The sequence below is a fragment of the Orbicella faveolata genome, unplaced genomic scaffold (assembly GCF_042242905.1).
Source record: "Orbicella faveolata isolate gen_17 unplaced genomic scaffold, um_ofav_v1 contig_35, whole genome shotgun sequence".
NCBI classification, from domain to species: Eukaryota; Metazoa; Cnidaria; class Anthozoa; order Scleractinia; family Merulinidae; genus Orbicella; species Orbicella faveolata.
The window spans coordinates 2,058,329-2,075,197 of NW_028301564.1; the positions used below are offsets into that span (position 1 = coordinate 2,058,329).

At 39.5% G+C, this 16,869-nt stretch overlaps 2 protein-coding genes and 2 non-coding genes across 5 annotated transcripts; all 4 read left to right on the plus strand.

Annotated features, from left to right (window-relative positions):
- Nucleotides 1-445: 445 nt before the first annotated feature.
- LOC110048449 (N-acetylglucosamine-6-sulfatase-like) lies at nucleotides 446-8,102 on the plus strand. 2 transcript variants are annotated; one of them, XM_020754247.2, is made up of 12 exons: nucleotides 446-676; nucleotides 1,690-1,749; nucleotides 2,108-2,476; nucleotides 3,234-3,407; nucleotides 3,869-3,951; nucleotides 4,053-4,171; nucleotides 5,058-5,161; nucleotides 5,306-5,404; nucleotides 5,563-5,592; nucleotides 5,780-5,875; nucleotides 6,077-6,187; nucleotides 6,984-8,102. In XM_020754247.2, exons 1-12 carry the CDS (start codon nucleotides 536-538, stop codon nucleotides 7,155-7,157), a joined length of 1,560 nt encoding a protein of 519 aa, XP_020609906.1. In that variant the 5' UTR covers nucleotides 446-535; the 3' UTR covers nucleotides 7,158-8,102. The 2 variants fall into 2 exon arrangements, with proteins under 2 accessions (XP_020609906.1, XP_089128825.1); XM_089272699.1 differs by lacking the exon at nucleotides 5,563-5,592.
- Nucleotides 8,103-9,822: 1,720 nt separating this feature from the next.
- LOC149102624 (signal recognition particle RNA) lies at nucleotides 9,823-10,120 on the plus strand. The gene has a single exon (XR_016202257.1).
- Nucleotides 10,121-10,503: 383 nt separating this feature from the next.
- On the plus strand, nucleotides 10,504-14,850 carry LOC149102625 (N-acetylglucosamine-6-sulfatase-like). The gene is made up of 6 exons (XM_089272700.1): nucleotides 10,504-10,991; nucleotides 11,834-11,937; nucleotides 12,082-12,180; nucleotides 12,559-12,654; nucleotides 12,856-12,966; nucleotides 13,763-14,850. Exons 2-6 carry the CDS (start codon nucleotides 11,896-11,898, stop codon nucleotides 13,934-13,936), a joined length of 522 nt encoding a protein of 173 aa, XP_089128826.1. The 5' UTR covers nucleotides 10,504-10,991; nucleotides 11,834-11,895; the 3' UTR covers nucleotides 13,937-14,850.
- Nucleotides 14,851-16,532: 1,682 nt separating this feature from the next.
- On the plus strand, nucleotides 16,533-16,830 carry LOC149102626 (signal recognition particle RNA). The gene has a single exon (XR_016202260.1).
- The last annotated feature ends 39 nt before the right edge of the window (nucleotides 16,831-16,869 follow it).

Here is a 16,869-nt window from a genome sequence, read left to right on the forward strand (position 1 = left end):
TTGGATTTGATGAAACTAAAACTTAAGAAGGATTTCGCTTTTTTTTTTGTAATTTTGGAAAATGATAACGTTACACGAAAACCGGCAATTCAGTTCTCGTTCACGCCTGGTTTTCTCCTGTAAAGCCTCGGCTTGTAAAACCACCACCCCATCTCCCCCCCTATCCCCCCCCCCCCCCCACCGTGGCTCATTCGACCACGTCAAATACCAGCGATCAGCTTTCCTAAAAAAAAAGAAATTTATGAAATGTTATAGCAAACATGTCGTAATCATACCAGGCTCATGTACGATTACTTTGTTGTTTTGTGAGATAGGTGCGTCGGTAAATAGAAACCTCTGTCAGTAGTATTTTTCTTTTTGCGCCCTCCCCGCGGATTTTTGTAGTCACGCCAAGTCACGACAGGTTGTCACAAAATCGTTGCGTGACTACAATCCCTCTCAGTCCCCCGCAAAGACAACCTCACACGGGACATTCACATGACGAGAAATTCCAGTATCCATAACACACGGTTTCTGAACCTTTTGGTACAACAAAATGCTTCGCCAACACAGGCATTTCACATTGTTTCTAGCATTGTATTCTTGCTGTTCGATAGCTGTTTCTAGCGCCGCCGACAAGCCTCCAAATATCGTGTTTATCCTGACAGATGACCAGGATGTTGTGCTTGGAGGACTTGTAAGCCATTTTAATTCTAAAGCTTAACTGCTTATAGCAAGAATATATATTTTCTTCTTCCTTTAGGCATATATGATTCAAGTTAATGTCATCTTATGGTGGACGAAGCTGCTTCGTGCAAAAATAGAGAAGATTTTGTCACGTGTTTCGTCGACTTCTAGTGCACCATGCATCAAGATATATAATTGTGTCCAAACAAAAAGAAACTTCTAAAGCTCAGTAATATTATGGTTTCTAGAACCAAATTCTTGCATTTCTCAGAGGTTTCACCTTTCTCCATCGTGTCAGACTAAGTTATAAAAGAAAATTATAGAGATCTCTAGATACCCCTGCAGGCATAGTTTTGTTTGATGTGGAATGAATGATGTGGAGTGCCCATTTGTTTGCTCAGCTACTGAAATTAAAGGGATCATGTGTACTAAAGGCATCTGCGGTTGAATGTCAATCAATATCCTCAACTGATACCCTCGATCGAGGCCTCGATCGACACTCGAACAACACTCAATTGGCACTCGATCAACATCTCGGTTGACAGTCAGGCGACATTCAACTAATTTTCAATTGATGGATAAAAGCCAGTAGACACTCGGCCGACTATCAACAGACTGTCGATCAAGTGTTGATCTAGTGTAGACTAAGTATCAGTCGTGATGTCAATCAAGTACTGATTGAGCACCAATCAAGATGTCCATTGAGTGTATCGATTGACACTCATCTGCGGATGCCTTTTAAGGATACATGATCCATTTTAAGTGTAAATTCACTATCAGAATTAATTAATGCAGATAATAATAATAATAATAATAATAATAATAATAATAATGACATTTCGGGCAGTATATCCACAGGGTGGCTCTTTGCTTGCCCGATGCTAACTAAATTTACAATTGTAAAAAGGTTAAAAAGGCAGATGTTTATATGTGCTTAGCAGAAGGTAGTTTTTGAAGTTACAGCTTGACAAAACATAAACACATTTCGTTGATATAAAGTTTCTTTTCAATGTTCAAAATCAGAGTCCCATGAAGAAAACAGATGAACTTATTGGGCAACATGGAATCAAATTTGATAACATGGTAAGTGGAAGCAATTTTGGCACAGTATGTTGTGTGATGTAGGAACAGCTGTGGTGTGTTGTTGGTTTGTAGATTGTTTCATGGTTTTCATGTAATTCAAGAGTTTTCATTGGCTTAACCATCATAGTTTTGATTTTAATCCTCTTTGAAGACACTTTGAAAATGCAAAGAAGCACGGTCATTGTGTTAACAACTGCACTCTGCTTAACATTACTCACTATCTATAACAGAATAGATAGTGAGTAGCAGAGCCAATCAGAAAACAGCATTCATGATAGAATGCTAGTAGATATATACTAAAAATGAATAGTCTTATTTATGTACATATTTACTCATCTCATTTATTTTTTGGCTTTAGTTTGTTACAAGTCCTTTGTGCTGTCCAAGCCGATCAAGCATTTTAACTGGCCAGTACGTACATAACCATCATGCCAAAAATAACTCCATATCAGGTGGATGTTCAAGTCCAGGTTGGCAAGCAGGACCAGAGAAACATTCTGTCAGCACTTACCTGAAAGATCTTGGTTACAGGACATTCTTCGGGGGAAAGTACTTAAATCAGTATGGTAGCCGATCAGTGGGCGGTCCTGAACATGTTCCCCCAGGCTGGGATGAGTGGCTTGGATTAGTGGGTAACTCTAGATATTATAACTACACCTTATCAGCAAATGGCAAGCCAGAGAAACATGGACACAATTACAGCACTGACTATCTGACAGATATTTTGGTGAGTACAGCTGAGATGGTGCTTAGTATAAATATATGTTATTTGCTGGCTGGGAGGTCTGTATTGGAAAAAAACTGTGTCGAGGTCTTGAATACTCAAGACCAAGGGCACAGTTTTTACCAATACAGACCGACCAAGGCCAGCTAGTAATACTCTACGGTATTGCTTTGAAAATAACTTTTGTGTTGAATTTTGATTAAAGCCATTCAGTTCAAGTCAGGTGTACATGTGCGTTTGACATTTTGGGTACATAGAGCTATACTTTTTGCAGAATTTGTTGAATATTTCAATTTTACATTGTTTTGTGGTGTAACAAAGAGCTTGAAAAGTTTCCAAAATTGGAAATTTTGAGCAGTTTGTACCTGGGGTCTGGATGGGAAAATCTAGACCACTGGAGCACATGTGATTAGCCAATCAGATTCAAGGATTTAAGATTCAGGACTGCTGCGAAGCTGGAGAAAAAATAATGTCTTTATTAACAACATCTTTTTCTCTCTTTTTATTTTTACTGTTACTAATGTGGCCTGGGTTAGAATCCTGCACCTGGTATCAAAAATGGGTTGAGTTTGTTGCCTTGCTCAAGGGTCTTTTCTCCAGGTTCTCCACAAAAATAAACATGCTTAAACTGCAATTTGATCAGCAAAGAACCTCTCTGTTCGATGTACCACCATTAATTTTTATGTATTTATTTATTTATTTATTTATTTATTTATTTATTTATTTATCTCAACCACTGTTGTTGTTTTTCATTTTGTAGAAAAGTCACGCTGTAAATTTTATAAAGGAACAGTCAGAAGCATCGCCTCCATTCTTTATGATGGTTGCCACCCCTGCATGCCATGACCCATTCACCCCTGCACCTCAGTACAAGGAAAACTTCAATACCAGTAAGGCGCCGAGGACTCCCAGCTTCAATACAGCCGGTGGATCTGTGAGTGTTGTTAATTAAGTCTCTGTTGTTTCAATTAAACCCTCAAACTGTTCTCTTCTTCATCTCAGCCAACCAGTTTATATATGAATCAAGATCAATAAAATTAATATTTACTAGAGATTCAAATCAGATTGACTTTTTCCAGGCTAGTCAGATTCTGTAAGAGGAAAACAAGCAGACAGGAGGGAAAAAATGCTACTCCCTTCTTTGTGTTTGTTCACATTGTTCTTCCGCTGTGATGATGAGTTATTCACTGATCTACCACATATCCCTCCACTATAATCTAGGTACAATCTGAAACAGATTTACAATCTCACTAGGGATATGTAAAATGTCATTCCCTCATATTTTCATCTGCAATTTGCACGGAAAATGAAAGCCACAGAGTCTTCTGCATGCGCTGGAGACCTAGATGCCAGGGTAATTAATGTGTATACATTTATTTTATTTTTTATCCTCAGTCAAAGCACTGGCTCATCAGAAATACTCCACATCCTATGAAGGAATCATCTATCACTTCTTTGGATAATTTCTTCCGGGACAGGTTTGGAACATTTTTTAAAAGTAATCATTCAATACTTTACTCTATAGTTAAAATAACAGTCCTTATCAGCTAACAAACTTCATATAATTCGTTTTTTTAAGATGGCGGACACTGTTGTCAGTGGATGATCTTGTTGAAGACGTCATCATGGCGTTGGCTAATGGAAAACACTTGGAAAACACACACATCATATTCTCTTCAGATAATGGATTTCATTTAGGTAACTGTGACCAATGTTTGCCCAATCGAACCATTGTGTTAGAGAGTGTGTCATGGAATGGGTGCATTACTGTTGTTGCTTTGTTCTTTTGTTGTTTTGTTGTTTTGGTGGGCGGAGTGGTTAATATGTTGAGCTTTGGATCAAGTTATCCAGATTTGACCAGCTTTCTGGGATCACAAAAGAATAAATCCCAAGAAACAACATGTTAAGGCAAGGAGCTAACTAGCCATAAACTAGCATCCCCACTCAGGAGAGTAGCAATACTCATATTTGCTTCACACTAGAGAAACCAGTGAGAGTAAAGTGTTGGTACTCAGGAGCCATCCAACTCCATTGATAATATAACATTCTACATGCAGTACATGCCTATAGTAAATTACTAAGCATAATGCAGTGAAATGAAGATGAATAGTCACTGTGGTGGATAATTTACCAAGTCAAAATGCAGCTTTATAAAAAAATATCCACCACTAAATTCACTGACAGAAGCTGAATAACTAGCAGAACAAACTATTATTTTGCTTCTGATTGTTGGAAATTTCAAAATCTCTGCTCAGAGGTAAATAGTGACAATAGCAGTTTGCTAATCATCTTTGAATTAACCAATCAGAATGCATGAAAAGCACCATTCACTTTTGTGGCATATTCTAATGCAAGATATTATTCTCCACACATATTGCTGTAAATTTCTTTCAGTATTAGTTTTAAGAACTTAGTAGAACTTAGAACTTAGACTTACATAGGTCACAGTTTTCCAGATAAATCATCCATCACCTACCTAACTCTTTTAATTACGTAACTTATGTGCAGAGGCTTGTAGACAGTCTTGGTTTTATATATTATTCTTGTAGGTCATTGGCCTTGTTTATTTCCTCTGTTTCTGCAGGTCAGTTTTCCCTTCCACAAGACAAACGCCAGCTGTATGAGTTTGATGTCCGTGTGCCTTTTATGATCAGAGGTCCTGGAGTGATGGCAAATAAAACCTCTCAGGTGAGAGTTTCTTGTCCAGAAGAAATTCAAACTGGAACATCTAGAATTTAGTGTTCTTGTTAGGCATTTAGAGGGCTCAACCCACTTAAGACACTGCAGCAGGGTTTTTTTAAGTTTTTGAGTTTTCTTTTTTGTCATTTTTAGAGCCCTATTCTCAATATTGACATAGCACCAACAATTGTGGAGTTAGCTGGTGGAAAAGCACCTGAGTCCATGGATGGTCGGTCAATTCTACCTCTTTTGGTACGTAGTTCAGTCCTTATAAGTTATTCTGACAAGGCCGTTAATTCAATGACTTGTGGAATTACTATTTTTAAATTAGGTCTCCGAGTGGAAGAACTTGCACTGTATACTTCTATAGTGACGTTGATTACCTTTTTTTCTTACTTTTTCGTTTCTAGAAAGCAGATTTTCAAAAGAGCCAGAAAGAGGTAAATATGTCAAGTCATAGCTAGGTTTACTGAAAGGCATTGTCCCGTTGCACCTGTAACGTAACTTTGTGTATTTCCGATAGTTATATAAAGGACCTTAAAGTTATTGCCGTTTATCACGACCAAGCTTATTTCACAGTAAAACCCTGTTGCATTTTAACAATGATTTGCCTTTGTTCTTATTCAGAAGAATGTGGAATGGCGCACAGATTTTCTCGTGCAGCACTACGGAGAAGGTGACCTAAAGATTGCGGGATGCCCAGAGCTTTCAGCTGGAGTCTCGGTATTAAACACACATTTTGTTTATATTTATCGTTCTCAGACATAACCAGTCAAAATGATTTCACAGGGTCATTGTTAATAGGCTTCTCAAAAACGCTAAAAAGAACCGAGGTTTTTGAAATGCAAACTTGCCGCGTTAAAAGTTTGATGTAAACAAGCTTATATGTGTAGAGTTTGTCCTATGACTGTTTTTCTTCCTTAGTGTTGCTGGCCCAACTGTGTTTGCGAGGATGCTTGGAACAACACGTATTCGTGTGTCCGCTCACTGAGCCAGTCCGAAGACATGATGTACTGCGAGTTCGCTGACAAAGAGGTAAGTTTGATTCTGTGGACTTAAGAAGCCCTTTTCGTACCACCATCATCTTTTATGATTGATAAGGCTTCTTTCAGTTGGATTTTAACTTTGCATAGCTGTCTAAGTATTTTCCAAAAGGCCAAAACTCATCAGCAATCAAAGCGAACGCGAAGTCTTGCAGGTTTTCCCGCGCTTCCGGGTTGGCGCCGGTAACAGCTGTTACCTTTTACTGCCTCGAATTCTGATTGGCGTATTGAGTTTGTTGTGATTGACAGTGATTGGCCAAACGTCATTTCTTAAACCTTAACACTCAAAACTTGGCTTTATAGAGCGTTTTCACTGAGGTGACCAGCAGTCATGCAAATTTATTGGAACAAATGAAAGTGTTCAAAATGAAATGTTTGAAAGTGTTTCAAATGTTTCAGATGAAAAAGTTCAACCGCCCACAGGGAGACCACCTTAGTCGCCGTTTCGTTGTTATCGGATACCAACATGCCTGCCGTGACGTCATGTGAAAACACTTTATCGAGTTTCGTATCGTGAAATGTCAGTCATGTTTCGTCCTCGGCCTAATCCCTAGGAGATTTAATAGGTTGAGGGCGAAACATGACTGACATTTCAGGCTACGAGGTTCGCAAAAATGAATTTTAGTCATGTTTCTGCAAGACTTTTCAAGTCTCTGTCCGTAGTTTGTCACGACTCTAGTACGAAATATACACAGACTCTGGTGGCGGATTTTTTCCCTTGCTCGTCACCACGGGCGTTCCTCCTGCAAACCTTCCGTGTTTTATTTCCATTTTTTCTCTGACTCTAGGCGTTTGTGGAGCTGTACGACGTGAAGAAGGATCCTGCTCAACTCAACAATATAGTCAAAGGCGCCTCCCCGAAATTCTTGAAAGCAAAACACAACCGCCTCGTGGATTTGGTGTTGTGCTCAGGGAACTCTTGCAGGAAGAGCTCAAGTGAAAGCAGGGATGTGGGGCTCTGAAGTGCGAAGGACGTCTAAGCTATAAACAGCGTGGAAATGCCACGCTGAATATCTAACACTTCCCAGATCTGATTAGTGCTTGTAACAGACGCTTTCACGGTTGCAGGCACCATCTTAGTTGGGTGGCGAACACGTAAAAATGATACAGTAAATGTCAGGGAATAGATAAGTTGCCGGGAAGTTCAATGGTCAATAATATGAGGATGATTAACATTCAGCTGAAGGTTTTAAGTTTTACATGATAAAGGTCCACAGCACAAGAAAATTAGATTTTATCGATCACATTTGTAGAACACAGCTGAGCTGGTGGGAATTGCACCTTTTCTATAGACGTTTTACCACTCAAATTTGACCAGTGAATTCTCTTACTTCATATCTTTAGTTTTTAGTTCGTATTAAATGTTTCGAAAGTCGAATTTTTCGCGAATTGTTAGACTTTAGATTCGTAACTTTTCTTTACATTTACTTTACATTTACTGACATTTTTCCCGTGTCTGCCCCTCCTCCCCTCCCCCCCTCCCCCCCTCCCCCCTCACAAGATGGCGTCAAAAACATTACATAAGTTTGAATCGTATTAGGATCCGAGGATTAAGAACTGAGCACAATTCCCGTATGCTTTGCTTCTCTAGCCTCTCTTCCAAGACATTTCTTTATAGTTTTGTGAGGAACATAGTGAATCTTCTCCGTCTGTTTAGGTAAAAATGAAATCTTCGTAGCTTTGCAAAATTTATTTTATTTCGACAGAATAATATACTCATAAATGTGCATTTTAAGAGTTATATAGTGCTTTTAAGAGCTATATAGTGCTGGGGAGAATTTTATTTCTAGTAATAGAAAAAAGCAGTGAAATATATTATTATTACCTTTCAGAGTATTTTGAATCCGTTTAGAATAATGTGTTTTTAAATAAACGTTGTTTCAGATTAAAACAGTTTTGAAGTGAGATGTTTGAGTTGTTCTTATTTTTTTATATTTCTTGGCGTGTGTTTACCAAGGCTTCGCGTTGAATAGTTTGTTAAATCTTGATTCTCGAGCTCCTGTAGAGATTTCTACGCAATCGCGCTGCGAACGTGTTCTTACTTTCCAAAGAATGGATAATGCAGTAATTTAATGAATGAATGGCCGCGCTAGAGAGAGAGAAAAAATATTTTGCCCTCGTTAAATAAAGCAATGGGGTTTGCAAACCATGAACAAGGGTCAAATCCTTCCTCGCCAATAAGGTTGCATGTTCTTGCAGCAGAAATTTTTCGACCTCCGTTATTTTTTTTTAGACTATCATTGAAAACATTCTTCCATCTCTCAAGAAAAATAGCTTCGTTACTTCCTTTTAACCCATAACGGTAGAGACCCTGGAAAAGCTCTGATCTAGTACTCTTAGTTCAAAAGAATGTATTTTTTCCTAGTGGCACTCGCTCAATCTGGATCCAAAGCAGTTGTCCAAAGTCTGAGGGAATCTGCGCGGCAACCTCGTTCCTAAGGTCAGGGCCCTAGGAACAAGGTTGGCTGCGCGGGGTCTCAGTCAATTCTTTTAGACCCGGCCCTAGTTGTGCGAAGACCACTGGATAAATCGCTATCCGGAGGATAAGTGTTAACAAAGCAAACCACGCTATCCACTGGATAGTGATTTATCCGGTGGATAGTGTTATCCACCTTTCGATCAACCCGGGCCTGATTACGTATAAGATCTGACCCATAATATACAACGCTAAGAGTTAGTAAATGTCTCCTAAAATGGCTGAAAACGTAGTAGGTCAAAACTACTGTGCTACTATTTCTTCGCTTCCATTGTTGTCCTGTACCTTCCAACGGTGTATGACATTTGCAGACTGTAGACCGCAGAATGCAGACTTTTCAACTCATCGTATTCTCAAGTATTCCTACTTCCATTACTGAGAGCTAACCATAAACAGGCTAACCTGAGTGATATTCAGGCTAACCAGAACGCTATTTTGGCCCGAATGTAGTCTGCAGTCTGCAGTCTGTAAATGTGATACACCTGCCTTCCAAAGCGTCACGACTCTGTGGAAGAAAAATTGTTACGTGTATTGTTGGTTTTCGTGTCTTTTCCATTTTTCTAATAAGGGTACAGCAATGAATTGCATCTAATTTCAGCTCGGTGCAACAGCTATTCATTTTATTAGTATTAATAACAAATTAATAGTGGGAGTTTTTTCAAACCGCTCGATGCTTCTATAAGGGTGTGTAAGTATAAGGATGAAAATACGGATTTCAGATTTCTATGTGGCGGTGTAGCAGTCTCTTCTTAATAATTTCGATGTTTATTGTTTTCGAAACTGAATAGCAAACGAATAGAGAGAGAGAGAGAAACCAACAAAAAGATATAACTGTTCCATCCGGTTTCCATATTCCACAGGTCCGTTCCATTGTTCTTTCCTTCCAATAAAAGCTTTCGACTTCCGCCGACAATGCTTCGTTTGAACGAAAACCAATATTGTGACAAACTATATCCAGCCAGCTTTGTATTACATTTTGTGTAGTTCAATCTAACCTCAATCCTAAGATAAATATTTGTTGCTTTCCTTTTAGGTTGAGTTTTCTGTAGGAATCGTGATGTATTTTGGTCTTTAAAAATAAGCCATTTTACTTCCGGCGGGCAGTCGAGGCTTGTTACGATTGACCTGTTAAATTTGTTCGTATTTCGTCAGCCGGGCGTAGTGGCGCATGCCTGTAATCCAGTTACTTGGAGGCTGGGGTCGTGGAATGGCTTGAGGGCGGGATTCCTGAGGGTGGTCGTTCTATGTAGATCGGGTGTCCGCGCTAAGTTTGGCGTCAATATGGTGAACACAGAGGAGTCTGAGTTCTCCAGGTTGGTTAAAGAGGAGCGAACCGGCCCAGGGTGGAAACACAGCAGGCAAAAGCTCCCGCGTCAAACAGTAGTGGGATAGCACCCGTGAATAGACGGTCATTCACAGCCCATTCGAGACAGTTGAACTCGATTCTGTTTTCTTTCTTTTTCTTTTTTCTTTTCTTTTCTTTTCTTTTTTCAACTACATATAACTTAGCTATTCCAAATTTGACCTTAAAAAAAGAGAAAACAGAGTTTCGCAGAAAAAAAATTTTCAAAATTTATTTTTCGTCGATGCGTCCTGGTGCAAAATGGAATGACGCTATCGGCACCCTATTAAAACTGGTGGGAAAGAAACCTACTCCACAAAAAGTAAATTCCGATCGGGTTGGTTTTATGCTTATTATTCGCTTTGAAATCGAAACGACGAAATAAAATTTTAAAAATATTGAGTTCGAGTTGTGAAGCGAGGTCCCTAGCCTCCCCACCCAGCGAGTGACAGATTTGTTTCATGACGCAACGCAATCCTCCTGGGACATATCATATTATCACGACCAAGAAACATGGCGATCCCGGACGTGGGAAAGGTTTAGTTTCACGACATGTCTGCGAGTGTCAACGGTTTACAAACACGTCTTCCTTTCGAGCCACATTATCTGAAGCCCTTATGCGAACTGAACTGAAAACCGTGGATAATAATTCGAGCAAGAACCGTTTTCACGACTGGATATTTTTAAGCTTGTTGCTCATTTTCGAAAGGGGCATATTTTGGCTACTGTACACTATCTCTATGATGGAGAGTGCCGAGGTTTTTGTCAACGAGGAACCGAAACCTCGAAGCCCAAACTCTCCAGGAAAAAACTACAGTACTTATCAGCTAACAAAATCCATATAATTTGTTTCTTTAAGATGGCGGACACTGCTGTCAGTGGATGATCTTGTTGAAGACGTCGCCCTGGCGTTGGCCAATGGAAAACACTTGGAAAACACATACATCATATTTTCTTCAGATAATGGATTTCATTTAGGTAACTGTGACCAATGCTTGCCCAATTTAAACATTGTGTTAGAGAGTGTGTTACAGAATGGGTACATATCAATTTGTTGTTGAAGTTTTGTTGGAAAGTATGGTGGCCTTAATTAGTTAATGTGTTCAGCTTTGGATTAAGTGATCCAGATTTGACCAGCTTCCTGGGATCACAAAAGTATAAATCCCATCAAACTGGTAGCTGAAACAGCATGTTAAGGAGGGGGAGGTAACTAGCCATGAACTAGCATCCCCACTCAGGAGAGTAGCAATACTCATATTTGCTTCACACTAGAGAAACCAGTGAGAGTAAAGTGTTGGTACTCAGGAGCCATCCAACTCCATTGATAATATAAAATTCTGCATGCAGTGCATGCCTAGAATAAATTATTAAAAATAATGCAGTCAAGTGGAGGTGAATATTGGTGTCAATTTCACTGACACAAGCTAAACAACCAGCAGAACAAACAAACAAACTTTGTTCCTGATGGTTGGAAATTTCAAAATCTCTGCTTGGAGGTGAATAGTGCTTTTTACCTCCAAATTAACCAATCAGAATGCATGAAAAGCACTATTAATCTGTGTGGTATATTCAAATGCAAGATATTATTCTCCCCATAATTGTCGAAAATTTCTTTCAGTATTGGTTTTGAGAACTTAGTAGAACTTCTATAGTAGAACTCAAACTAACATAGGTCACAGTTTTTATGATATAGTAAATCATCCATCACCTACCTAATTCTTTTCGTGAAATAACTTATGTGCAGAGGCTTGTAGACAGTCTTGGTTTTATATAATATTCTTGTAGGTCATTGGCCTTGTTTATTTCCTCTGTTTCTGCAGGTCAGTTTTCCCTCCCACAAGACAAACGCCAGCTGTATGAGTTTGATGTCCGTGTGCCTTTTATGATCAGAGGTCCTGGAGTGATGGCAAATAAAACCTCTCAGGTGAGAGTTTCTTGTCCACAAGAAATTCAAACTGGAACATCTAGAATTTAGTGTTCTTGTTAGGCATTTAGAGGGCTCAACCCACTTAAGACACTGCAGCAGGGTTTTTTTACGTTTTTGAGTTTTCTTTTTTGTCATTTTTAGAGCACTATTCTCAATATTGACATAGAACCAACAATTGTGGAGTTAGCTGGTGGAAAAGCACCTGAGTCCATGGATGGTCGGTCAATTCTACCTCTTTTGGTACGTAGTTCAGTCCTTATAAGTTATTCTGACAAGGCCGTTAATTCAATGACTTGTGGAATTACTATTTTTAAATTAGGTCTCCGAGTGGAAGAACTTGCATTGTATACTTCTATAGTGACGTTGATTACCTTTTTTCCTTACTTTTTCGTTTCTCGAGGGCAGATTTTCAAAAGAGCCAGAAAGAGGTAAATATGTCAAGTCATAGCTAGGTTTACTGAAAGGCATTGTCCCGTTGCACCTATAACGTAACTTTGTGTATTTCCGATAGTTATATAAAGGACCTTAAAGTTATTGCCGTTTATCACGACCAAGCTTATTTTACAGTAACACCCTGTTGCATTTTAACAATAATGATTTGCCTTTGTTCTTATTCAGAAGAATGTGGAATGGCGCACAGATTTTCTCGTGCAGCACTACGGAGAAGGTGACCTAAAGATTGCGGGATGCCCAGAGCTTTCAGCTGGAGTCTCGGTATTAAACACACGTTTTGTTTATATTTATCGTTCTCAGACATAACAAGTCAAAATGATTTCACAGGGTCATTGTTAATAGGCTTCTCAAAAACGCTAAAAGGAACCGAGGTTTTTGAAATGCAAACTCGCCGCGTTAAAAGTTTGATGTAAACAAGCTTATATGTGTAGAGTTTGTCCTATGACTGTTTTTCTTCCTTAGTGTTGCTGGCCCAACTGTGTTTGCGAGGATGCTTGGAACAAAACGTATTCGTGTGTCCGCTCACTGAGCCAGTCCGAAGACATGATGTACTGCGAGTTCGCTGACAAAGAGGTAAGTTTGATTCTGTGGACTTAAGAAGCCCTTTTCGTACCACCATCATCTTTTATGATTGATAAGGCTTCTTTCAGTTGGATTTTAACTTTGCATAGCTGTCTAAGTATTTTCCAAAAGGCCAAAACTCATCAGCAATCAAAGCGAACGCGAAGTCTTGCAGGTTTTCCCGCGCTTCCGGGTTGGCGCCGGTAACAGCTGTTACCTTTTACTGCCTCGAATTCTGATTGGCGTATTGAGTTTGTTGTGATTGACAGTGATTGGCCAAACGTCATTTCTTAAACCTTAACACTCAAAACTTGGCTTTATAGAGCGTTTTCACTGAGGTGACCAGCAGTCATGCAAATTTATTGGAACAAATGAAAGTGTTCAAAATGAAATGTTTGAAAGTGTTTCAAATGTTTCAGATGAAAAAGTTCAACCGCCCACAGGGAGACCACCTTAGTCGCCGTTTCGTTGTTATCGGATACCAACATGCCTGCCGTGACGTCATGTGAAAACACTTTATCGAGTTTCGTATCGTGAAATGTCAGTCATGTTTCGTCCTCGGCCTAATCCCTAGGAGATTTAATAGGTTGAGGGCGAAACATGACTGACATTTCAGGCTACGAGGTTCGCAAAAATGAATTTTAGTCATGTTTCTGCAAGACTTTTCAAGTCTCTGTCCGTAGTTTGTCACGACTCTAGTACGAAATATACACAGACTCTGGTGGCGGATTTTTTCCCTTGCTCGTCACCACGGGCGTTCCTCCTGCAAACCTTCCGTGTTTTATTTCCATTTTTTCTCTGACTCTAGGCGTTTGTGGAGCTGTACGACGTGAAGAAGGATCCTGCTCAACTCAACAATATAGTCAAAGGCGCCTCCCCGAAATTCTTGAAAGCAAAACACAACCGCCTCGTGGATTTGGTGTTGTGCTCAGGGAACTCTTGCAGGAAGAGCTCAAGTGAAAGCAGGGATGTGGGGCTCTGAAGTGCGAAGGACGTCTAAGCTGTAAACAGCGTGGAAAGGCCACGCTGAATATCTAACGCTTCCCAGATCTGATTAGTACTTGTAACAGACGCTTTGACGGTTGCAGGCACCATCTTAGTTGGGTGGCAACACGTAAAAAAGATACAGTAAATGTCAGGGAATAGATAAGTTGCCGGGAAGTTCAATGGTCAATAATATGAGGATGATTAACATTCAGCTGAAGGTTTTAGGTTTTACATGATAAAGGTCCACAGCACAAGAAAATTAGATTTTATCGATCACATTTGTAGAACACAGCTGAGCTGGTGGGAATTGCACCTTTTCTATAGACGTTTTACCACTCAAATTTGACCAGTGAATTCTCTTACTTCATATCTTTAGTTTTTAGTTCGTATTAAATGTTTCGAGAGTCGAATTTTTCGCGAATTGTTAGACTTTAGATTCGTAACTTTTCTTTACATTTACTTTACATTTACTGACATTTTTCCCGTGTCTGCCCCTCCTCCCCTCCCCCCCTCCCCCCTCACAAGATGGCGTCAAAAACATTACATAAGTTTGAATCGTATTAGGATCGGAGAATTAAGAACTGAACACAATTCCCGTATGCTTTGCTTCTCTAGCCTCTCTTCCGAGACATTTTTTATAGTTTTGTGAGGAACATAGTGAATCTTCTCCGTCTGTTTAGGTAAAAATGGAATCTTCGTAGCTTTGCAAAATTTATTTTATTTCGAGAGAATGATATACTCATAAAAGTAATTTTAAGAGTTGCTATATAGTGCTGGGGAGAATTTTATTTCTCATAATAGAAAAAAGCAGTGTAATATATTATTACCTTTCAGAGTATTTTGAATCCGTTTAGAATAATGTGTTTTTAAATAAACGTTGTTTCAGATTAAAACAGTTTTGAAGTGAGATGTTTGAGTTGTTCTTATTTTTTTATATTTCTTGGCGTGTGTTTCCCAAGGCTTTGCGTTGAATAGTTTGTTAAATCTTGATTCTCGAGCTCCTGTAGAGATTTCTACGCAATCGCGCTGCGAACGTGTTCTTACTTTCCAATGAATGGATAATGCAGTAATTTAATGAATGAATGGTCGCGCCGGAAAGAGAGAAAACATATTTTGTCCTCGTTAAATAAAGCAATGGGGTCTGCAAACCATGAACAAGGGCCAAATTCTCACCAATAAGGTTGCATGTTCTTGCAGTAGAAATTTTTCGATCTCCGTTTTTTTTTTCAGACTATCATTGAAAACATTCTTCCATCTTGCACGTAAAATGGTTTCATTACTCCCTTTTACCCATATCGGTAAAGACTCTGGAAAAGCTCTAATCTAGTATTTCTAGTTCAAAGGAATGTATTTTTTCCTAGTGGCACTCGCTCAATCTGGATCCAAAGAAGTTGTCCAAAGTCTGAGGGAATCTGCGCGGCAAGGTTGGCTGCGCGGGGATTTAGTCAATTCTTTTAGACCCGGCCCCAGTTGTTCGAAGACCACCGGATAAATCGCTATCCAGGGGTTAAGTGTTAACAAAGCAAACCACGCTGTCCAGCTGGGTAGTGATTTATCCGGCGGATAGTGTTATCCACCTTTCGATCAACCCGGGCCTGATTACGTATAAGATCTGACCCATAATATACAACGCTAAGAGTTAGTAAATGTCTCCTAAAATGGCTGAAAACGTAGTAGGTCAAAACTACTGTGCTACTATTTCTTCGCTTCCGTTGTTGTCCTGTACCTTCCAACGGTGTATGACATTTGCAGACTGCACACCGCAAAATGCAGACTTTTCAACTCATCGTACTCTCAAGTGTTCCCATTTCCATTACTGAGAGCTAACCATAAACAGCCTGAGTGATATTCAGGCTAACCAGAACGCTATTTTGACCCAAATATAGTCTGCAGTCTGCAGTCTGTAAATGTTAAACACCTGCCTTCCAAAGCGTCACGACTCTGTGGAAGAAAAATTGTTACGTGTATTGTTGGTTTTCGTGTCTTTTCCATCTTTTCTAATAAGGGTACAGCAATGAATTGCATCTAATTTCAGCTCGGTGCAACAGCTATTCATTTTATTAGTATTAATAACAAATTAATAGTGGGAGTTTTTTTAAAACGCTCGATGCTTCTACAAGGGTATGTAAGTATATGGATGAAAATACGGATTTCAGATTTCTATGTTTCGGTGTAGCAGTCTCTTCTTAATAATTTCGATATTTATTTTTTTTCGATACTGAATAGCAAACGAATAGACAGAGAGAGAGAGAGACCGACAAAAAGATATAACTGTTCCATCCGGTTTCCATATTCCACAGGTCCGTTCCATTGTTCTTTCCTTCCAATAAAAGCTTTCGACTTCCGCCGACAATGCTTCGTTTGAACGAAAACCAATATTGTGACAAACTATATCCAGCCAGCTTTGTATTACATTTTGTGTAGTTCAATCTAACCTCAATCCTAAGATAAATATTTGTTGCTTTCCTTTTAGGTTGAGTTTTCTGTAGGAATCGTGATGTATTTTGGTCTTTAAAAATAAGCCATTTTACTTCCGGCGGGCAGTCGAGGCTTGTTACGATTGACCTGTTAAATTTGTTCGTATTTCGTCAGCCGGGCGTAGTGGCGCATGCCTGTAATCCAGTTACTTGGAGGCTGGGGTCGTGGAATGGCTTGAGGGCGGGATTCCTGAGGGTGGTCGTTCTATGTAGATCGGGTGTCCGCGCTAAGTTTGGCGTCAATATGGTGAACACAGAGGAGTCTGAGTTCTCCAGGTTGGTTAAAGAGGAGCGAACCAGCCCAGGGTGGAAACACAGCAGGCAAAAGCTCCCGCGTCAAACAGTAGTGGGATAGCACCTGTGAATAGACGTTCACTGACAGCCCGGTCGAGATAGTCGAACTCGACTCTGTCTTTTTTTTTTTTTTTTTTTTTTTTTGTTCTTCTTCTTC

Bases quoted from the DNA above. Each gene is read 5' to 3' on its own strand.
- LOC110048449 (XM_020754247.2), top strand. From the start codon at position 536: ATGCTTCGCCAACACAGGCATTTCACATTGTTTCTAGCATTGTATTCT. The intron at 4,172-5,057 runs GTAACTGTGACC...CTGTTTCTGCAG, and splicing joins AGATAATGGATTTCATTTAG to GTCAGTTTTCCCTTCCACAA. The intron at 5,876-6,076 runs GTATTAAACACA...TTTCTTCCTTAG, and splicing joins AGCTTTCAGCTGGAGTCTCG to TGTTGCTGGCCCAACTGTGT.
- LOC149102625 (XM_089272700.1), top strand. From the start codon at position 11,896: ATGATCAGAGGTCCTGGAGTGATGGCAAATAAAACCTCTCAG. The intron at 11,938-12,081 runs GTGAGAGTTTCT...TGTCATTTTTAG, and splicing joins TGGCAAATAAAACCTCTCAG to AGCACTATTCTCAATATTGA. The intron at 12,181-12,558 runs GTACGTAGTTCA...GTTCTTATTCAG, and splicing joins GGTCAATTCTACCTCTTTTG to AAGAATGTGGAATGGCGCAC.